The 19,375-nt window shown below is 40.1% G+C and overlaps 1 protein-coding gene across 3 annotated transcripts in view; it reads left to right on the forward strand.

The window, feature by feature from the left end:
* The first annotated feature begins 504 nt into the window (after positions 1-504).
* Positions 505-19,375, forward strand: part of csnk1a1 (casein kinase 1, alpha 1) — a 28,616-nt gene continuing 9,745 nt past the window's right edge. Inside the window, exons 1-5 of one of the 3 annotated variants that reach the window (XM_086261610.1) lie at positions 505-1,242; positions 1,499-1,605; positions 10,801-10,927; positions 11,081-11,179; positions 18,513-18,596. In XM_086261610.1, coding sequence (XP_086117736.1) covers positions 1,120-1,242; positions 1,499-1,605; positions 10,801-10,927; positions 11,081-11,179; positions 18,513-18,596 — 540 coding nt within the window. In that variant the 5' untranslated portion in view covers positions 505-1,119. The remainder of the gene's footprint in view (positions 1,243-1,498; positions 1,606-10,800; positions 10,928-11,080; positions 11,180-18,512; positions 18,597-19,375) is intronic. The other 2 variants (XM_086261619.1, XM_086261629.1) reach the window with 2 other exon arrangements.

Genomic DNA, 19,375 nt, shown 5'->3' on the forward strand with positions numbered 1-19,375 from the left:
CAGAATTGGTTACCTTGGGAGAGTTTAAGTCTGTTTTAAAGGAACGAGAGAACAGCTCTTTTACTCAGTGTGATTGTTTTTAATGTACTCTTAATTTGATCTGTTATTGTATATTTTACACATGTTTGTATGGGATATTGTATTTGTTTTAAATGTTATATACCTATGTGGTATGTGACTTTTGTTGCTATGATGCCAGGTCTCCCTTGTAAATGAGATTTTTAATCTCAATGAGATTTTTACCTGGATAAATAAAGGATTAATAAAAATTAATTGGCCTTTAACATACGTCGACACGCGATAGGACAAAAAAACAAATTAAAAAAGAAACAAAATATACAAAATTTTAAGGCCATTCAAACTAGGAATGTTGCGTTATAAAGCATTTATACTGCGGGCATACATAAAGCATATTTCCTTTCTTAGCACTAAGTTTTGTGGCATATTTTTTATATTTACTTTTATTTCCGATAGCAACTGAAGGGGCCATGAGGTACCTTAGCTAATCGCCTCCAACGGCAACCAGCTGAGAGAAAGGGTAGAGAAGACAAGATGGCGGAGTGAGTGGGTTGTACTTTGTACAGACGGTTTCGACCCTTAAAGTTTGCTGAAAACGTCTTTAAAAGATCGAAGAAGCAACGGCACCCGCGAGAGTATAAAGATTTACTTTCGCTCTTCACTGCAGAGGAAACCTGGACAGTTTCTCCGTTGCGTTCGTTACGACGACGTTAGCTTGATGCTAACGTTAGCTAACGTTAGATTTGACGGACATTAGTTGCTACTTCGAGGTAGCTGGTTGGGTGTTAAAGGCCTTAGGCTTGTTCTAATTTAGTTCTGGATGTTTGTACGTCGATACTAACACGCCATTGAGCGTTTACCTGACCAGTTTGTGTTTTAACTAAGATTATTGTAGCCAGACGAAAGCCAGAAAACTATATATGAGATCTATCGAAGCCTGGTTCATTGGTTTTCGAAAATATTTTGTAGTAACAGCTAGCCCACATTGCCCCCTGTAACACCAAGTGGATATACGGGACGCCGTATGTTCTGCTGACAATCGGGCTAAATTGCCACAGAATTTCCTAAAGCAAATCAGGTGGAATTTGATATCTGGTGGATATGGCGAGCAGCAGTGGCTCTAAAGCAGAGTTCATAGTCGGTGGAAAATACAAACTCGTCAGAAAAATCGGATCAGGATCTTTCGGCGACATATATCTGGCCATCAACATCACAAATGGAGAGGTAATATGGTGCATCTTTCTACATCTTGGATTGTTTAGCTGTCTTCTGGAAGTTGCTAAATAATTTTACCGAATATGACGGTAGCTTTGTCCTATGTGTGCGATAACTTTATAGGTTGGAAAGTGCACAGCTTCTATTTATCTGCTAGGGTTACACAATACTTTTAGCTGCATTCAGTTTATGAATCCCTGGATGTTAGTAGTAAAAAGAATGGTTAATATTGAAGTGTATTTGTTGTCGTGTTTCTATTTTTCAGGAAGTAGCTGTTAAATTGGAATCACAAAAGGCCAGACATCCGCAGTTGTTATACGAAAGCAAACTATACAAAATCCTACAAGGCGGTGTCGGGATTCCACACATCAGGTAAGGAGACATGGTTGGGCGGCACGGCGTCTGTGTCGATACTAACATGGAAACATTTATTTCGGTCAATAAATGTCGTCCCGTCTGCTCTGGGAAAAAGACGGCTAACAGTGATTGTGAACCCTGCTGGCATTAGGCCTGCTAATCAGCCCAACAGCTACGAGGACACACTGTGTATTATGTATTTCCAGCCACCGCTTTCAAACGCTTCCCTCTCGGTTCCGTTTGACACTTTTGGCTGCGTGGTGACAGCCGTGTACAGACCCTAGGTGCGTACTTGTATCCTGAATTACAGCTGTTACGGAGCGGAAAGGGGACTGTGTGATTGGAAATGGCCGCTCTTTTGTTGTGCTAGCTTCCAACATGTCCTCCGTTCCCTTGTCAGAAAATGGCGGCGGCGAACAGAAGCGAAAACAGCAGACCATGCCCAGCAGTGTGTGTTTGCAGCGCGTAAACGAAGCCTCTACAGGGCCCGTCAGCGGGGACACGTAATATTAGTTGCTGTAACTGCTAATAATAACCATTTAGGGTGAGCGGTAATCTTAAGTACACTAGCTGCGTCCCACTTCCACACTGTATATTTGAACTATGCAGTGTGTACACTTCAGTCCGAGCACCAGGGTCGCGGTATTTCACCTCTTTGTTCACATCGTCTGTGCCAGAAAGACTGCTTATGATGACGTTTTTGTTTCATTAGTCGTGAGTTGGACCGGTTGTTTTGATGAAAGCATTACATTTTCTTTAGTGTATGTTTATTTAGAACAGATGTGACACCACAATAATTTAGATTCCTGACAGGTCTCACATGCCTTGATTACCAGCATTAGTAAGGAATTGGGTAGCTGCTGTTAATGATGTGACCCGTGTTAAATGTAGGGCAGGCTGCAGCTGTCAAAGGTCAACTGGATTTTTCTTTAGCGTGCTGGAAGGCAGAAACTGGAGGCGGATTTCCTCATTTCTGGTTCATTTTTTGGTTTCTGGTGTAACACCCGTCCACTCATGTCCACAGACGAACATATTTGAAGGACCATTTTTAGCCATTGGTAACTACAGAGCAAACAAACTTTAATGCAGTGTGAACACGCGTCACTACTGACCATGATAGAGGAGGGACGAGCCATTTAATTAGCTTGGGTCACTTTGTCATCGTGGCACGCAGTGTGAAAGTTGGATAACGTGTGTTTTTTGTTTGTGGTAGTCATTGAACTAGAGTTTTAATTAAAAGCTGGAATCCTAATTTTATTTGTATTTTTTTTAATATTCATGTGTAATTGGTCAGGGCAAAATGTAGGTGACAGAAATAAACAAGACTTCTATTAGAAGATCCAAAAGGCATCAAGACAGGATGAGCTGGGAAATGAGCAGCGCTGACCTGGACCTGCCCCTCATCCTTATCGCTTTTGAGTCCACCCTGCCGTGCAGATCTAGTTCAGTCACTACTCTCTGGGTAAACCCACAGAGACCGGTTGAGCTGAGCTTCAGACTCTAACTGTACCTTTGAATGTTGTTTGATATAATTGATCACTGAATACACAGGAACACATTTCAATAAGAAGTATTCCAAAAACAGACTGCATTTTAAAATGCCTGCACACAGTCTGCATCATCACTCCTGCTGAAGAACAGATTATTGGTGTCCCTCAGCTGGACAGTCGCTCCCTGAAGATGAGTGCTGATCACCTGCTTTGTTCAGCTGCTCTTGATACTGTTGCTCCTTTTAAAACAGAGTGTGTTAAACCTAAAAAAGGTGCCTGGCTAAACAACGTGACTCAACGTGCTGTTAGAAACGAAGAAGAGAAAACCTTCAGCTCTCCTTTGATATGTTAAGCCCTGTTTGGTTAGCAGGATGGTGTTAGAGGAAGGATTTTAGGACAGAAGTATTTATCAGACATCATCTGTAATTCCTGTCACAGACCTCGTGTCTTATTAACACCATTAGTTCTGCTATCAACCACCAAACACTTTCCAGGGTCTCCAGCCACCTGTGAAAACTCTTGTTTTTTGTCAATAAGGTCACTGCTATCAGGTCTCATATCACTCCTCCAGCTTCTGTTCCCCCAAATTTATCAGCTGTTGGATGCCTTTGAGCCTGTTTCTGTGTCGCCTCGACATTATCCCCACTCGTTATTTTAAAGACGTCTTTGAAACTATTGGACCTAGTGTGTTGTCCATTATTAACACCTGTCTTCTAATGGGAACTGTACCAACTGATTTCAAGCACGCCATGGTGCAGCAGCCATTTCTCAAAGAAATATATTTAGGTAACGTTTAGACATTGTGTCTTCACTCAGATATTCATTGTGACAAAGCGTGATAGTCAATAGTTTAATTAAAAAAAGAAAGAAAGATTAACCTGTCTTTGGCATTTCGACTTCATGCATCAAACTATCCAAAGCAGCCACGTGATAATGTTCATATTTGACCTTCAGAACAAGCTGCTGATCATGTACCGTTTGTTAATGCTCCTGGCACTTGTTTTAGCATTTAAGTGTTCTATTAAAAAAATAAAAGAATTCATTTTTCTTTTTGTATCTTAGACTTGTAGCTGGATTTTCTAAGGTCAGCGCTCGCAAGCAGGTTTCATACCCGAGGGGAAAATCCCTCCAAACTAAAACAGACACTTTTCTTTCATTGGTTACAAAATGTACCACATGAGCCAATCAAAAATGATGTGGCAGCACGTGGCATATGGTTGCTTAGAAAGAGAGGAAAGTTTTGGGATGGAGTTTGAAATGTGAGAGATTTGACATTGAATGTGTTTGGAGTGTGTAGCTGGTGTGTAGCGTAGCCATTTGTTTTGTGTGTTAAAACAATGAGACGACTAAAAAGCCACCAAAGCCTTCTGTCACTGTACATGTAGAACACAGTTGTGGGTGCTCTGCACCAACTGTGTATGGAATAAAAACATAAATGTTAGGGCAGCAACAATACACCCGTCTGTCTTGTGGTGGACAAGAACTATCAGGAATAATTAGTGGCATCTTGTCTCCCCGATTGTTCTGTAGTAGAACAAAAAAGGAATTTGCTGCAGTTTTATATGAATGGTTGGACAGAACTTTGTTGCCCACCTTATATTTGTATTTCAAATAATGAAAAGCTTTCTTTCAACATGTTGGTGGTTTTCACATTAAATTGAGTTGTTTTGGGGGTTTTCTTTCAACTTTTCCCTACTTGGACTAGATTGTCAAACGTAGAATCCAAGTATGCTCGCCCCCGACCGGTCGCAGCAGATGGCCCCGCCCCTCCCTGAGGCTGGTTCTGCTGGAGGTTTCTTCCTGTTAAAAGGGAGTTGTTCCTTCCCGCTGTCACCAAAGGGCTTGCTCATAGGTGTGATATTTACCTGTTTTCTTTGTGTCATTGTAGGGTCTGTAAAGCGCCTTGAGACAACTGTTGTGATTTAGGGCTAAATAAATGAGATTAACTTTTATGATCCTTCACATCAATTAAAATTTGTATCTATAGCACTCTCCTCAGCCTTTGGCAGTACTACGTAGATGAATGGTCTCTAGCAACATACATGAACTGTGATTAGGCTGAACGGCCATGTCCATCTCAGTAATGTATGTGTTCATTTAATAAACTACATCTAAATTGAGCCTGCATCTGTTTGTTGAAAGACATAATTACACACTAATCAGTGGATATTTAGGAGTACTGCATTTGTTTTTTCCCAGTTAAACTGGACTTTCAGTGAAACGACTGACTTTGGTGTTTAACAGTGTGCTAAACGGCAGCTTTTCTGACGTGTTTACATTCTGGTAGTCATCTATTCATGTCATATACCGTGTCGTCGGGGTCTAAGGAGAACATAGTCTGGTCAGATGAGACTGAAATTAAACTCTTTGGATGCCTCAGTACACACAGTGTTTAGAGGCCAAAGACACTGCATATTAGCCCAAAAAGAGGGAAGTCTGCAGCTGGGAACATAATAGCGTGGGGCTATTTTTCATACGGCACTGTCATGCTTCATTGATGGAAGGATTAATGTACTGAGACGTTCTTGATAAAAATCTGCTGCCACCTACTGAGGATTGCCAGTAGCTGTGTCCAACTCTGTGATCCCACATAGTTCCTCATTATTACACATCATTTATGGACATCTATGGTTTGAATTTGCATATGTGGATTAGAGGGGTTGTTACCAACATCTGGTGAGAATTTCCTGTCAACAGTTGCTTTGTAATGCTGTGGAATGTTTTCTAGGGTGATGTAGCCTGAAAATCCTATAAAAGCCTTAATAGCCACTAGTATGGGTTATAAAATGGTTGTAAACCATAAATCCCAGTTTAGGCTTGTTTCAATTTGGCTTTTTTGTAGTTTAAGTCTAAAGTAAGTTTCCACTTTAACTGTATTGCAAACAAGCTGTGTTCAGTGAGTCTTGGTGCTCATAGTTCTGGTTTCATGTTGAAACACTCTTGCCTACAGCCTGCGCAACCTGCTGATCTTGCTGCCTCTCCTACATTCCTGCTACGGTCTGACTTGACTTTTATTCAGGCCCCACCTATACCAGTTTGTGCAACTTCCTCACTGTGGCTCGGGCTTTTTTTGTGTGTAAAGAAGTGACTCAAGCCTTGTGTTGGGGTCATGATTATGGCCTGTGAATGTTACAGACTTCAAAATCATGGTAAAGCTGTCAGTTGTGTGCATATTGTGACTATAGTTGATTCCCACCAGGCTTATGGATTGAAAATATATCGTGCCATAAGATAATTATGGCAGTTACAGGTAGGGTTGTTCCTGGGAATTCATTTCTTAGTCTCTTTTTTTTCTTTTGGTCTCGTTTAGTTGACTCATCAGCTCGTCTAAAACTAAGAGACTGATATTCATTGAATTAAGTCCCTGTTTAATGGGCAGTGTCAAAAAGGCATTTGTAACCGTTAATTACATTCCTTAACAAGGAATCATGACGCTTGACCCTCATTGCCATACACCTTTCATCCCCACCCAGTTTATTTAAAGTATCGTCATCATCGTTTATTTATATAGCACTTTATAAACACACCTGGTAGACCAAAGTGCTGATCGATACAAATATAAAATAATACAAAAGCAAAAACCAAACATAGCAATAAAATTGTCAGTTACCCACAGAGTGGTAACTGTAGTATAAATTGTCAGTCGACCCTGTTACACCTTCAGTATTACTTCAGTCAAATGCAGTGCCACAAACTGTTCTCTTCATTTTGAAATGTTGCCTCTAGACCTTGTTGACATAAGAGTATAGCCTGTTCTGAGTGAAAACAAAATGAAACTATGAAGTTAACGTTAGTGAGACTGCAGTTTTGTTTTAAATCATTTGAGTTTTTTCAGTGGCAGCACACAATCACACCCGTTTCCCTCTGGGCTCAAAATTTCCCCCAAATCTTTGATAGTTTAAAAAATATAAAGTGGATTAATCACTCAGTTATGTTACTTTTAATTAAAAGTTTATTCAAACACAAAGATTTCATTATTCCATTTCAAATCGAAGGTCAATAAACACCCTACTTCCATTAGCACCTATTTGGATTCGCCAAGTCATGGGACATCATAGCACGGGCCTCAGTGAAGGCAGACTTTAATGACAACTGAGCCCTTCCTCAGTTTCCACCATTTACAGGCCAACAGCATACAAAGTAAAATGTCACAGGTATCATTTTTCGCCCTCGGAGACCTTCTGTAATGTTATGGACAACTCAACAAGTTTTTTTTTTTGTTTTTTTTTAATGTGCACCAGCATGGTTGCCACTAGGGCTGCACGATTTTGCATAAAATGAGAATCACGATTTTTTTTTTTGCTTAGAATTGAGATCACGATTCTCTCACAATTTTCTTTTCCAGTATAAATATTTATTGCGCTTATTAACTGCACATCAACTTCGCAACAGTTGAGACATAAAAACAACAAATGTCTCATTTTGTCGTTGCCAAATGTTGTACTGCTTGAGATTCCGTCTCCACCGTTGCTCGACGCTGCGTGTACAGAGCAGGTAGTGCAACAATAGAAAAATAGTTGCGGGACGGCACTGTGTAGCGTTTGTCGAGGGTGTTGATCATTTTCCTAAATCCCTTGTTTTGCACAGTGTTGATGGGAGCCATATCTTTGGTCAGGTGATAAGTGATAGCCTCCGTGATTTCTTTGTGCCTGCGGGAGTTCGACGTGTATAGGGAAGCACTGTATAAGGTTCCCGTTATTGATGTTTGGGTGGTTGACCGGGACGGATTTTCTCCTGTCACTTTCTTGTCATCCCTGACGTGCTCTCCGTTGTTTTTCCCTGCTAATTTTAGCAGCCAGCTTCTGTATCACGTGGTAGGAAGAGTGAGCGCTTGTTTTCATGCAGATTACGTCCCGGATCAAAATGCGGTACAATCGTCTTTTTTTTTTTTTCTTTTTTTAAAATCGTTGTCATTTGGAAATGAGATCGCACATAAGTATGAATTGAGATTAGGGCTGCCACAAACGATTATTTTGATAGTCGACTAGTCACCGATTATTTTTGCGACTAGTCGACTAATCAGATCATCATCCATTGGACATAAAACGTACAGCTGCATCTGCTCTTATATAACTATCATTAGCTTGTAGCTTTAAGTGTTTCAGGTCTGTGCTAACTAAAAATAAAGACAAGATGATAGTTTATTAAATTTTAATGAAATTTGCAGATTGTTTCGGTGAAGTTTAATAAACTCGGCCGTCTGTTCTTTATGTAAAATATAACAGGACACTGGAGTAAACTCTCGAGCATCTCACACTTCTGATAATCAGCTGTCTGTTTGACGTTTATTCAGCTGTGTGAAAACTAACTTTAATCTCAGCCAAACAGATTTACTGAGGAACCAATAAAACACTGGAAAAGCCAAACAATAACATTTTTAAGTTATCTAAGTGTTTGGACAGTCATCACGGCGTCGCTGTAACCTAATTGGCCTACAAATGCGGCCTCCGAAGGATGCAGCCGCTAAATTTGGACACAGCTATGAAACCTGACACAGCTTCTTCTTCTTCGGGGTTTAACGGCAGCTGGCATCCCTGGACATGCAGTGCTGCCATCTTCTGTTTCAGTCTGTTATTACACTCTTAAATACTACTACTACTTATTCCTGCGTCTTTTGTATCTTACAAAGCTTCAAACGACGCGTCGACTATTAAATTTGTCGTCGATGATTTTGATAGTCGACGTAATCGTGGCAGCACTAGTTTGTACGTCCATTCAATTCATCTTTCTACGCTTGTTGGCATACACATTTGATCCCTCTTTGTTTGTCGTGTTGGGCCTCACCTCTTCAATAAGGTAGCTGTAGCTTAGGAGGTGGAGCAGGTCATTTACTAATTGAAAGGTCGTGCTTCGATCCCTGACTGTTCCAGTTTGGATGCCAAAGTACCCTTGGGCAAGATACTGTAACCCTAAGTTCCTCTCCAATGCAACTATTGGGGTGTGGATGTTAGAAAGCACTTAGGTGTAGAAAAGCTTGTCTGAATGGGTGACTAAGGCATGTCATATAATACTTTGAGTGCTTGTTGTTCTTGTTATTACATTTTATACAGTTGTTATCGGTGCCTTTAAAGACGTGGTTTAAAAGTGCAGTTTGGTCTGGAGATCTGGTGTAAGTGCGTTCCAAAGTCTTGGGACAGAACAACTAAAGGCTCTGAGTCCCATGGTAGTCAGGTGAGCAGACAGGGGAAGATGAGCAGAGTGTACTCTGAGTACGTATGGAGAACATTTGATAAAGACAGGCGAGCAGGGTTATAAAGGACTTTGAAAGTGATGAACAAGATCTTGAAATTGATACTTAGGTGAACTGGAAGCCATGGGAGCTGTTTAAGAACAGGTGTTATGTTTCAGCAATTCTAGCTGCGATTTCATTCTTTTGCCTTTTCATAAAATTAACAGTTACAGTGTTAACTAAACGATGAGGCGACTTGTCACTGGGACCTGAGCACCTGTGGACGTGGGAAGTATAATCCCTGTATAAGTAATCTCGGTTCAAGCTGTAATCAGTAAAATTGAGCTTTTAGAGAGGTATGAAAGCACATCAATGCAAAGCAAAGGGGTGTTTGTTACAGATATTTATTTACTAACAAAATATTCTATGAAAAAACAAAATCAAAAGACTGACTTTCAGTGATTAGTTTTGAAAATATAAATATACAAAGAACCGTGGTTGGTTTGTTCTTTTCCATGTTTCTAGACACATAGCTGGCTTTAGTGAACAGATTGTGTTCAATGTTTTTTCCAGAGTCACATGACTCCACATCACAGTAGTGTTTTAGAGTAGGGAGGAAAAAATGAGACTGTCTTAAAACAATTTTAAAAGGTAAAAAGTTCAACCTCTGCTGCGTCACAGTAACTTGTGTTTTCTTGTTTCCTTGTTGACACATCAGGATGTCAGTCGGAACAACTAAATTAAACCAGAATCCCACTAAGCAATGATGTCATTGGTGGAGAGAATTCATGTGATGGGCTTCCATGGAACAGCGTGACATTTTAATGTCTCATGTTTGTACCTCAGAAACACATTAGAATTGTTTCAAAGTGACCTTTTGTTCTTATATATACACGACTCATTTATTATGCACAAGGGACACGTAAAACGAGCCTTTTTATAAGAGGCCAACCTGCTTTGGGTCTACAGTGGTCCCTCGCTACAACGCGGTTCACCTTTCACTGGATTTTATTTTTGTGCACTTTTGCATGTTTTCTTGTTTGTTTGTTTGTTTTTTGTTTGTTTGTTTTAAACGGCGTATTGTGTCCTGCGTCCTGATTGGCTACGTTCAGCTTGTCACATTTACATAAATCTTCGATCACTAGCAGTGTGACTCTGAAGTGCTGGACTGTATGTTTGTACGTTTTCTCCCCAACAAACAACAATGTCGACAAAACGTCGCCACCTGCGGGTTCCTTTGGACTTGTTTTCTATGAAGGTTTGAACTTGAGAGTTTAAACGAGAGAAAAGTGTGAAAATGTTCCTGCCTGTCTGAGAAACGAGTATAAAGTGTGTAGTGAGGGCTTTACAGCCTTAAAACATCTATAGTAATTGTAAAAAATAAAGTTGGCTACTTTGCAGATTTCACTTATCGCAGGTTATTTTTGGAACGTAACTCCCAGGATAAACAAGGGACCGCTGTATATTCAGCCTGTGAAGTTGGTTTAGAGAATGCATTGTGACTGAGATCAACCGTGAAAACCTACTTTTCTATGTTACTGTTGTCATCAGGTGGTATGGCCAAGAGAAGGACTACAACGTCCTAGTTATGGACCTGCTTGGACCCAGTCTGGAGGACCTGTTTAACTTCTGTTCTCGCCGCTTCACCATGAAAACTGTCCTTATGCTGGCAGACCAGGTATCCAGCTCATACACACCCACTTCTCTGCAGGCTTTTAAAAAAAGGGAACTAAGCAAAGGTTTATCTGTATCCTGCCTTCATATATAACCTGGAAACTTTTGTCCATTGTAGTAATTTGGTCACATTTAAAACACATTTTTATATCTTCAGATGATCAGCAGAATCGAGTATGTACACACAAAGAACTTCATCCACAGAGACATCAAACCAGATAACTTTCTCATGGGCATCGGCCGTCACTGTAACAAGGTAAGATATGCAGGACCAGTACATAAGTATGTCATATTCAAGGACTGTATAGACCTGTTGGAGGATAGTGATATGACAGGGGCCAGATATTATGAAGCAGTTTCAACATACGTCTTTCAGTTATATGGAATCACTGACGACTAGACTATACGGTCACATGAAGTTGGTTAATCTGAGTTAATCCAGGGTTTCACCTGCAGTTCACATGAAAGGGGTGTTGGCAGCATCCAGTTCATCTAAAAGGGGCTTTTTCATGGGTTACATGACTTTTCTTCCACATAAAGTGGAAGAAGGGGAAATGACTCTAATTTGTCGGCAGATCAAAGTTAAATGAATTTGAACAGGTGTTCTACTAGCTGCAGTTACAGCAGTGTAAAAGAGAAATATAGGAACATTTTATGCCTTTTCGAAATCAACAAATTAATACATGCACATTTCTGTGACAATGCAACACAGTGTGTGCTTCACTCAGTGGGTTTAGGTACAGTTCAATAAGTAGCATATGTATGCCCCCAGCATAGAATCCACATTGCTCTTAAAACATGCTGTGAATAAAAGAAACAGTGAAAACGGTGATTTTAAAATGAAACCCCCAACATAACCTGCTTTGGACACTTGTAGTTTTTATTCTGTCCCCGTTGTCTTTAAAGGGTTTGAGAGTAAAGTTTAAGAACAGAATTCAAACAGGAAGTGTCCTGTTTTAGGATCATGAATTAAAGGTAAATGAACAACCAAAGTGTTAGTGTTTGCTGCCAACGGGGGAAAAACACAGGATTAAAGTTGCATCTAAGAATTAGATCTATTACTGATACTCATCAGGGAAGCACCCTCCAACTCTCCATGCAGAGGTTACAGGAGTGGTGATGCTGTATTCTGCAGAATCAGTCAGTGGGCAGTGATTTCATACCTGTCGATGTCTAATCTGGAACATCTATAGCATGAGGCTATAGCAAGTTACACCTCTGTAAGTCAATCACCTTTTGTACTACAGAAAACCAGGACTAACCCTGAAGTCATCTGGATAAGCTGAAGTCCTGCTTCCTAATAGACACCTCTGGTAGTAAATGTATAGCTTTAGTAATCTCCTGATGGTGACGTCATCAACACAAACGTTTTGGTTTTCTGCTTTGATGCTTTGTGTAATGACTCCAGTCGGCACCATGGAAACATGAACCTCTCACTAAAACAGATCTGTAATAGAACTGTGGTGTGTCTAGGAGTGTGCTTGTGAATGTAAAAAACATAATGATGTTAAAACAATGCAGCCCCAAGTTTTTAAAGAACAGACTTCTGATACCAGCAGCAGTGAAGATGATGGTTTCATATTTTAACGTGGAGCCGCAGTCTGTCTACTTACAGTGTAGAGTAATAGATTTCACAGGGAAGTCAAAATTAATAAATTATTACATTATATGCACAAGACGGTGAGCGTAGGTGAAGGAAAGCATCCAAAACAGCAGCACTTGTTCCTGTAATCACAGTAAATCCCACACAGGGAAAAAGCTCAAAGTCACTCATTAAGCCACCTGCTCAATAAGCTGGGAGACAAAAACAAAACTGAACTTTGTAGCTGCTCACATCCGCAGCCAAAAGCCACAGACGCTACATTAAAATGTGCATATCGGTCAGATACGGAGTTTAAGCTGAAGAGAGCCGACCCACTTTCTGTTGCAGTGACACCTGCACCAAGCAGGGGGCAGTTTAAACGGTGAGGATTTTCACAAGACCATATTGATTTCAAGCCCTTCATAAAAATGTTTTAATTAAATGTAAAATAATATAAAATATTAATTTGTAATAATATATAAAAATGTTTTTTTTGCAGGCCAGTTATAAATGTACATGAGTCTGAACCAGTCACCTGCAGCTGTTTGGTAACTGAATTATTACCATCTACACCGGCAGAGAGGCTGTTTTCAGCAGCACACAGTGTTGCAGCAAAGCTCAGGGACAACTTCAGAATATGCTCACTTTTCTTCATTGCAGCCATCACATGTTCTTTTTCATTGTAGTTTTATTTATAGAGCACAAAATCTTTAAGGGCTTATCCTGCACACACAACCACATATACCTGAACACACAGTCTGTCATCCAGCAGATACAACACTGTTCCATCAGTGTTGTATCTGCATTTTTGCCTGAATGCAGTTAAACTTTGAGTTTCTAAAATGGAGAAACCTTCGTCATTTTCTGTTTTGGTTTTGGAAGACTGCAGATCAGGTGTGACTATTACTATAAATATTAGCAACTTTTCTTTTTGGTCTACTAGAAATGGAAAGGGACATGGTAATCTGTGTTATTGAACGGCAGGGTTTGGTGCCTTGGGCACAAGTATGAATTGTATTTTACAAGAGGGAACAAAGCCTTATTTCCCATTTCCAGCTTGAAGAAGTTCTCATTTAAACATCAGTCCTCCTGTTTTCTCTTATTAGGATTAAGAGGATTATGGATTAGGATTATGAGGGCTGAAAAATTCTCCCAACACACGCAAATTAGACTTGGCATGTGCAAGTCTGCATTTGTGAACATGTTCATGAGTCCCCATCCCCATGTTGGGAATATTGGTTGAAGGTAGATTTAAATGGGCTTGAATCTCTAAATGCATCTGTGGGAAAAATTGGATACAAATTTGACACCTCTTTATAAAAGCTATTGCCATTAACCTTGAACCATCGTCGATCCCCAACATTATCATCCATGAACATAAGTAAATAAAGCTCTTATTTTGAAAATCGCTACTAACCAGCCAGCCCTGCTCGCATCCGTTTTGTTTCTTTGTAGTAATTGTTGTTTTGCTCTGGATCTGCTGTCAGCGGGAGGACTCATATTAACATTAACGTACAGTTGGTGGACATCTGGTTAATCTTGTGACCACACTCACCAAAACTGCAGTGCAGAACCAGGGTTACTGTTGCCAACTGTAGGTCCAGATAGGGACCTAACACCGTTTAGTGGTGTCAACATGAGCTTATCGCAACTGCAAGATGCAGTCGCAAAATGTTGAACACCTGTAAAGTCCAACATGAACGTGGACTGAATGTCAGCATGCTGAAGGAGCTTTGTGACTGGTGGGAATCAATTCTGAGTCTACTTCCTGAAGTTATTGTGTTTACTGGACATACCGGTCTGTTTTCCCAGATGTCCTTATCTACCAGTTAATGATGCTTCACTGTGGTAGTGTTGCTTAAATGCTTTCCTATTAAACCCCAGTTTCTCACAGAAATCCCTTAAAAATAACAGGCCTTGGAAGTATAGTTGTAAGTTTCATTTACTTGGTCGAATTTGTGACCTTGTTTTGTGGTAGTGTTAGTATCTAATGCATTTTGGGCCACTTAATAGTGTTAGTTTCTTTCATAATCTCTCTCTGTTACCAAATTCAAGTCTGCATGTCACCATGCCTGAGTGATGTGATGAGTGGTGTAGAGCCGGGGACTCATTTCCATCAGCATTGTGGTTTCCCTCAAAGGACCATTTGTAACTGGATAAATGTAATTGAACTTTGCCATACTGTTAAACTGTCTCTGTATCTGATTTTTGATATTGGGTTACAAATACTCCAAACATTTGCATAAATGCAACAACATAGGTTGACACGTTGCTTTAATTAACAACTTTTAAAGTTATAAGTTTAATAAAGTCACACTACAGCAGCAAAAATAACCTCTTCATAACTTAGCATGTGAACTTTGTCCAGGACGAGCTTTGTCACAGTGGGTGATGAGCAGCTGCTGAGAATGTGGGACAGATTTGTATTTTAGAGAAACAAATGGCTCAACAGTCTTCACATTGTCAGCATAAGCTACCCCCAGCTAATGATGTAGTTAAACAAAAGAAGAGGGGGGCTCTGCAAGCACACTGAATACATAACTGCACATACAGAAACGTGTAGAATTTATTCAAAAGAACAAATTTGTTTCAGTTCACAACTAGATTGGTGAAGTTGGATCGATGGTGTGACCTATGGTCGTGTTCTAAAAAGAACACAAGATGCAAACACCACCATTAAATTTCAGTTAAATAAAACTATTAGAAGATTTGAGTTAAAAGGGGATAATAATTCCATCCAGATGAGATGCTGACCACAGGCAAACACAAATTCTGTTTGTTTTTTTTTGTTTTTCTTCTCATGAAAAAAATCTCTCCTGAGCTTAAATAGTTTGAGAACTACGTTCCTGCTCAGCTTCTGTGGATGGTATGGCATGTCTCCATACACACAATCCACACAAAGCTTCTTGATGGATGATGAAGTAATGTTATCAGAGGTTTGTGGCACCCCCCCCCATTTTTGTCCTATGTTAATCCTACCAAGCAGCCTTTTCCACCACACCGGTCCCTCCCTGTCTTCGTCCCATGCATTGAAGCTACATGAAAGAGCTCCTCGGGACAGACAGACGTCAGCCTTCACGCCCCATATAAAAATTGCTAACTGCACTGTGTCAGTGTTGTCTGTGCTTTTATCAACAGCTAATGAAAAAGCCAGATACCTCCCTCTGTGACGGATGTAAGATTGCCTGTAAATTCCCTCACTCACTCTGCTACTGTGTTTTGTTTTTTGACAAATTGATTTTTCATTATTTTTTTTAAGAAGTCTTATCTGGTTGGTGGATCCCTGGTCACAAAGCCTTGGCATGCACCGCTTCAAAAACACTGAGAAACTCTTTGAAGCACGGGCAGTGGCCACAGTAAAGCTGTTGGTGCTGTGTCCCTCTGGGCTGTAGCTTTGATGAACACATTCTGCTGAGGTTGCAGTCTGCCTTTAATTCTTGAACCACGTTGTGTTTTTGATGGAGACTAAAATGACTGATGTTTTTTCTTTTTTAAATACATGTGAAGGAATACAACGTATATCGACCTCCCTCACCACCGACACGCTCACAGCACAAGCTGTTTTGGTTTTTCTTCTTAAATAACAAATATTCATTTTCCTATTTCTCATTAAACAGCCTTCCTTCTGCATCGATTCTCCTTCTTCTGGAAATTCTGAGATGGTCACTAAACCCAGTGGTGTTGTAGAAACACTTTAATCTAGTGGCAGTTTGCTGTCTCTTCATGGGACGGCTTGCGTTTTGGGATATGTAGTTTATTGTCACTTTATGTATATTTGTATTGAATCTCTCGTGGCAGATTAGGCCCGCAGCCTGGTGTGTGACACAAGTGGTGTAGAGCACATAACACAGATCACAGGGAGGTGGTGCTAAAGCTGTGTCCACACTGGAAACAATTTGCTGTGCTTTGAATCGACAGCTGTTCAGTTGTGGACATTACAGGCCTCTGATACATTTAGTACCAGATCGGATGTTTTTCATAATCATTGATAGTCACTTGAGTGACTCATCTGGAAGTTGAGAAACGTGTATCTTGGGTCCCACGCTCGTGTATACTTATTAATATGATCAGTATTACCAACATTTAACTGTTAAGAGTTTGAGTTACCGTCACTTTGTCCCTGTCTTGCTCATTTTTTCTGCACTGCCTGCATGCAAGAAGTTAAAAGCTGCCGTAAATCAAAATTCTGAGTATTATGTTTGCTTTGCAGTTTTAGTCAAATTAAGGTGAAACTGAGCACTTGATGGGTTTTAATAGTGATAAAAGTAAAGCTTTTCATTAAGTTCAGGCGTTGTATTTATAAAGGTTTCCAGTGGAAATCCTAACATCTTTCCTTTTTAAGAACCTTGTTCAATTACTTGGAGGCTTTTAACCTAAAAATTACAACTTTGTGTGTAGTTTGCTTTTGAATATTTTGTTTTCTTGACATGCAGAAAGTTCTTCCTAATATTGAAATATGCTGATGAGTTATAACTGCTAAAGAAATGAGAGTAAGAAGCTGGCCTGACAATTTTAAGGAAAGTAAGGCTTTGGGCCACTCCTTAATATGCAGCCACCCCACAGGCCCTGTGAATAAGAGTGCTGTCATTATGGAAACAACAAGTCCCAACAGGACAAAACATTTTCATCAAAAGAAAAAGGTTATTATTCAGGACAGTTTGGTATTCATTTAGGCACAGATTCTACTCAATGTGCAAACTATAGTCATGGATTTGTTTAATGCTTCTTTGTAGTCTAATCTGTGTCCACTTCACAAAGCAGAGCTGTGCTGAATTAGTATAGTGTTGTGCATGCGTGTACAGACCTTGCCATGTGAAGTATAATACTGATGAGGCACATCTAATGTTAGACCGAGGCTTCCTTTGCTTGGTCATGGCCCCAAAAATCCCAACATGAGTCATTTATACCTGCGTTACTGGTGCGTACTGGTTTGTGGCAAGGAAAGTGTCCAGTAAAAACACAAGTTACCTGTGTGGTGGGTATATTTTGTCAAAGATTGATTTTTAGCTTTGCTCTGTTTGCTGTGCTATGTGAATGCCCTGGGTAAATATTGCACCTCTATTGCTCTTCACTAATGCAAGTAAGCTTGAGTAGGCCAGTAACAGAACACTGGACGTCCTCATTCGCTGGCTTCTACCTCCCCTATTAAAGAGCTAAAATGACGCCGCATGCCCGTTATAAGAGCTGTCATATTTCATAGCAGATTTATGCAGTGTTGACCATTTAAAAAAAAAAAAAAAAAAAATACATTTTTAAAAAATTAGTATTTATGTGCTAGGAATGTCCAACTTGAATAGAACCAGATTTGGGGTTTGTTGTTGTTTTTAGATCACCAAATCACAAACCACACATTAGCTTAGTCCCTCTGCTAGAGCCTTAAATCTTTGGTAAGGTTGCACTGTATCAGAGGAAATCTTGGGTGTTGGTTTCAGACTTTACAGGTGACTTATTAACCACTTTTGGTTTTGGTTTTTTGGCAATACTAACCTAACTGTAGAAAAGACATTAACCCATGAATTTGCTTTTTGTTTTTTACATGCTTTATGTTAATATCAAATACTCTTCACCACTCGTCACTACCAGTTTACCAAAACCCCACTTGTGCCCAGGTCTTTAGTGAGATATGGCACTTGCTGTCTATTTCCCCCAAGTGTTTGTCAGACATCATACTGAAGCATCCATGTGTCCCATACTACACACACACTTTTGATCTGATCTTTCCATGGTTGTCCTGACAGAAGAAAACCATAATATGATTTCTTCTAGACAGGTGGCCAGAATGATCAAATCTGTAGCACGGTTATTTAAACTGTATTTCTTATTTAGATCCAGCATCGCATGTACAAAAGCCAGTGCATATCCTAGCTCTACAGGACAGTGTTAGTTGTTAAAAGGAGAAAACAATGTGGGTACAAACAGAACTGCCTGTTGTACTCATGTTAACTGTAACTGAAGGTGGATGGAGGCTGTGTAATTTTGACCCCTGCCCCTCTACTGTCTGCCCTAGTGTTTAGACTCGTCAGTGGGGAAGAGGAAAAGAAGCTTGGCTGTTAGCTCTTCTCAGGATCCATCTTTCTCAGGATTAAACCAGGTGTGACCTTTACCACAACACCAGCTGCCTCACAACTGCAGTTGTCGCTTTGCAATCATATTTTACTACACTGGTTTAAAATGAATTAGCCCACCAGCACCCATCTTGCAGTTGCATAATGCCCAGCGTATGTACTCCATCTAACAGTGTGAATCTTGTTAGCATTGGCTAAGAAGTAGTTGTCATTGCCATGTAACAAAGACGCTGCATTCATCTAAATTATACACGAGTGCCTGATTGTCCTCATTGGCCTAAGAGGAAGTGAAATGACTTTATTTTTATTTTGTTTTAGCGATGAATCAAACCTAACTTTAATAACAAGAAGTCAGTGAGCTAATAGGAACAAACACTGGAGAAACTGCAGAATCATAGAATCTAATGTTCTGGTTGATTCTTGTTAAGTGTTTAATACTTTACCAGTACTGGTGGGTGGTGGGACTGACAGACCAGTGTGCACTGTGTAAGTCTATTTCACACAGAAAAGGAAAAATGGAAGTCTATTTCTTTCTCACCAATAAGACTGGTGTCTTAATGTGCCAGCAGGACAGCAGCAAATCGCATTTAACGTGATTGACATACAGTGATAAACTGTTTGACCTGCTTTAGTGCCTCAATGTTGAGGCATTAAAGTTGCCTGGTTCTTATCCCCCTTTTTAAAGGTCGCTTATAGTTGCTGTGTTTGGTTTTCTAAGCCTAAAATGAAATCTTTCAATAAGAGACATTCAAAGTCTTACAGCTAAGCTGAGGCTGTGCGGGGGACATTATTGATATGTCATCCC

This window comes from Aulonocara sp. 'chitande type north' Nkhata Bay, linkage group LG2 (genome assembly GCF_057382095.1).
Source record: "Aulonocara sp. 'chitande type north' Nkhata Bay isolate Kocher_YH1m ecotype deep benthic linkage group LG2, A_spYH_male_GT1.1, whole genome shotgun sequence".
NCBI lineage: Eukaryota > Metazoa > Chordata > Actinopteri > Cichliformes > Cichlidae > Aulonocara > Aulonocara sp. 'chitande type north' Nkhata Bay.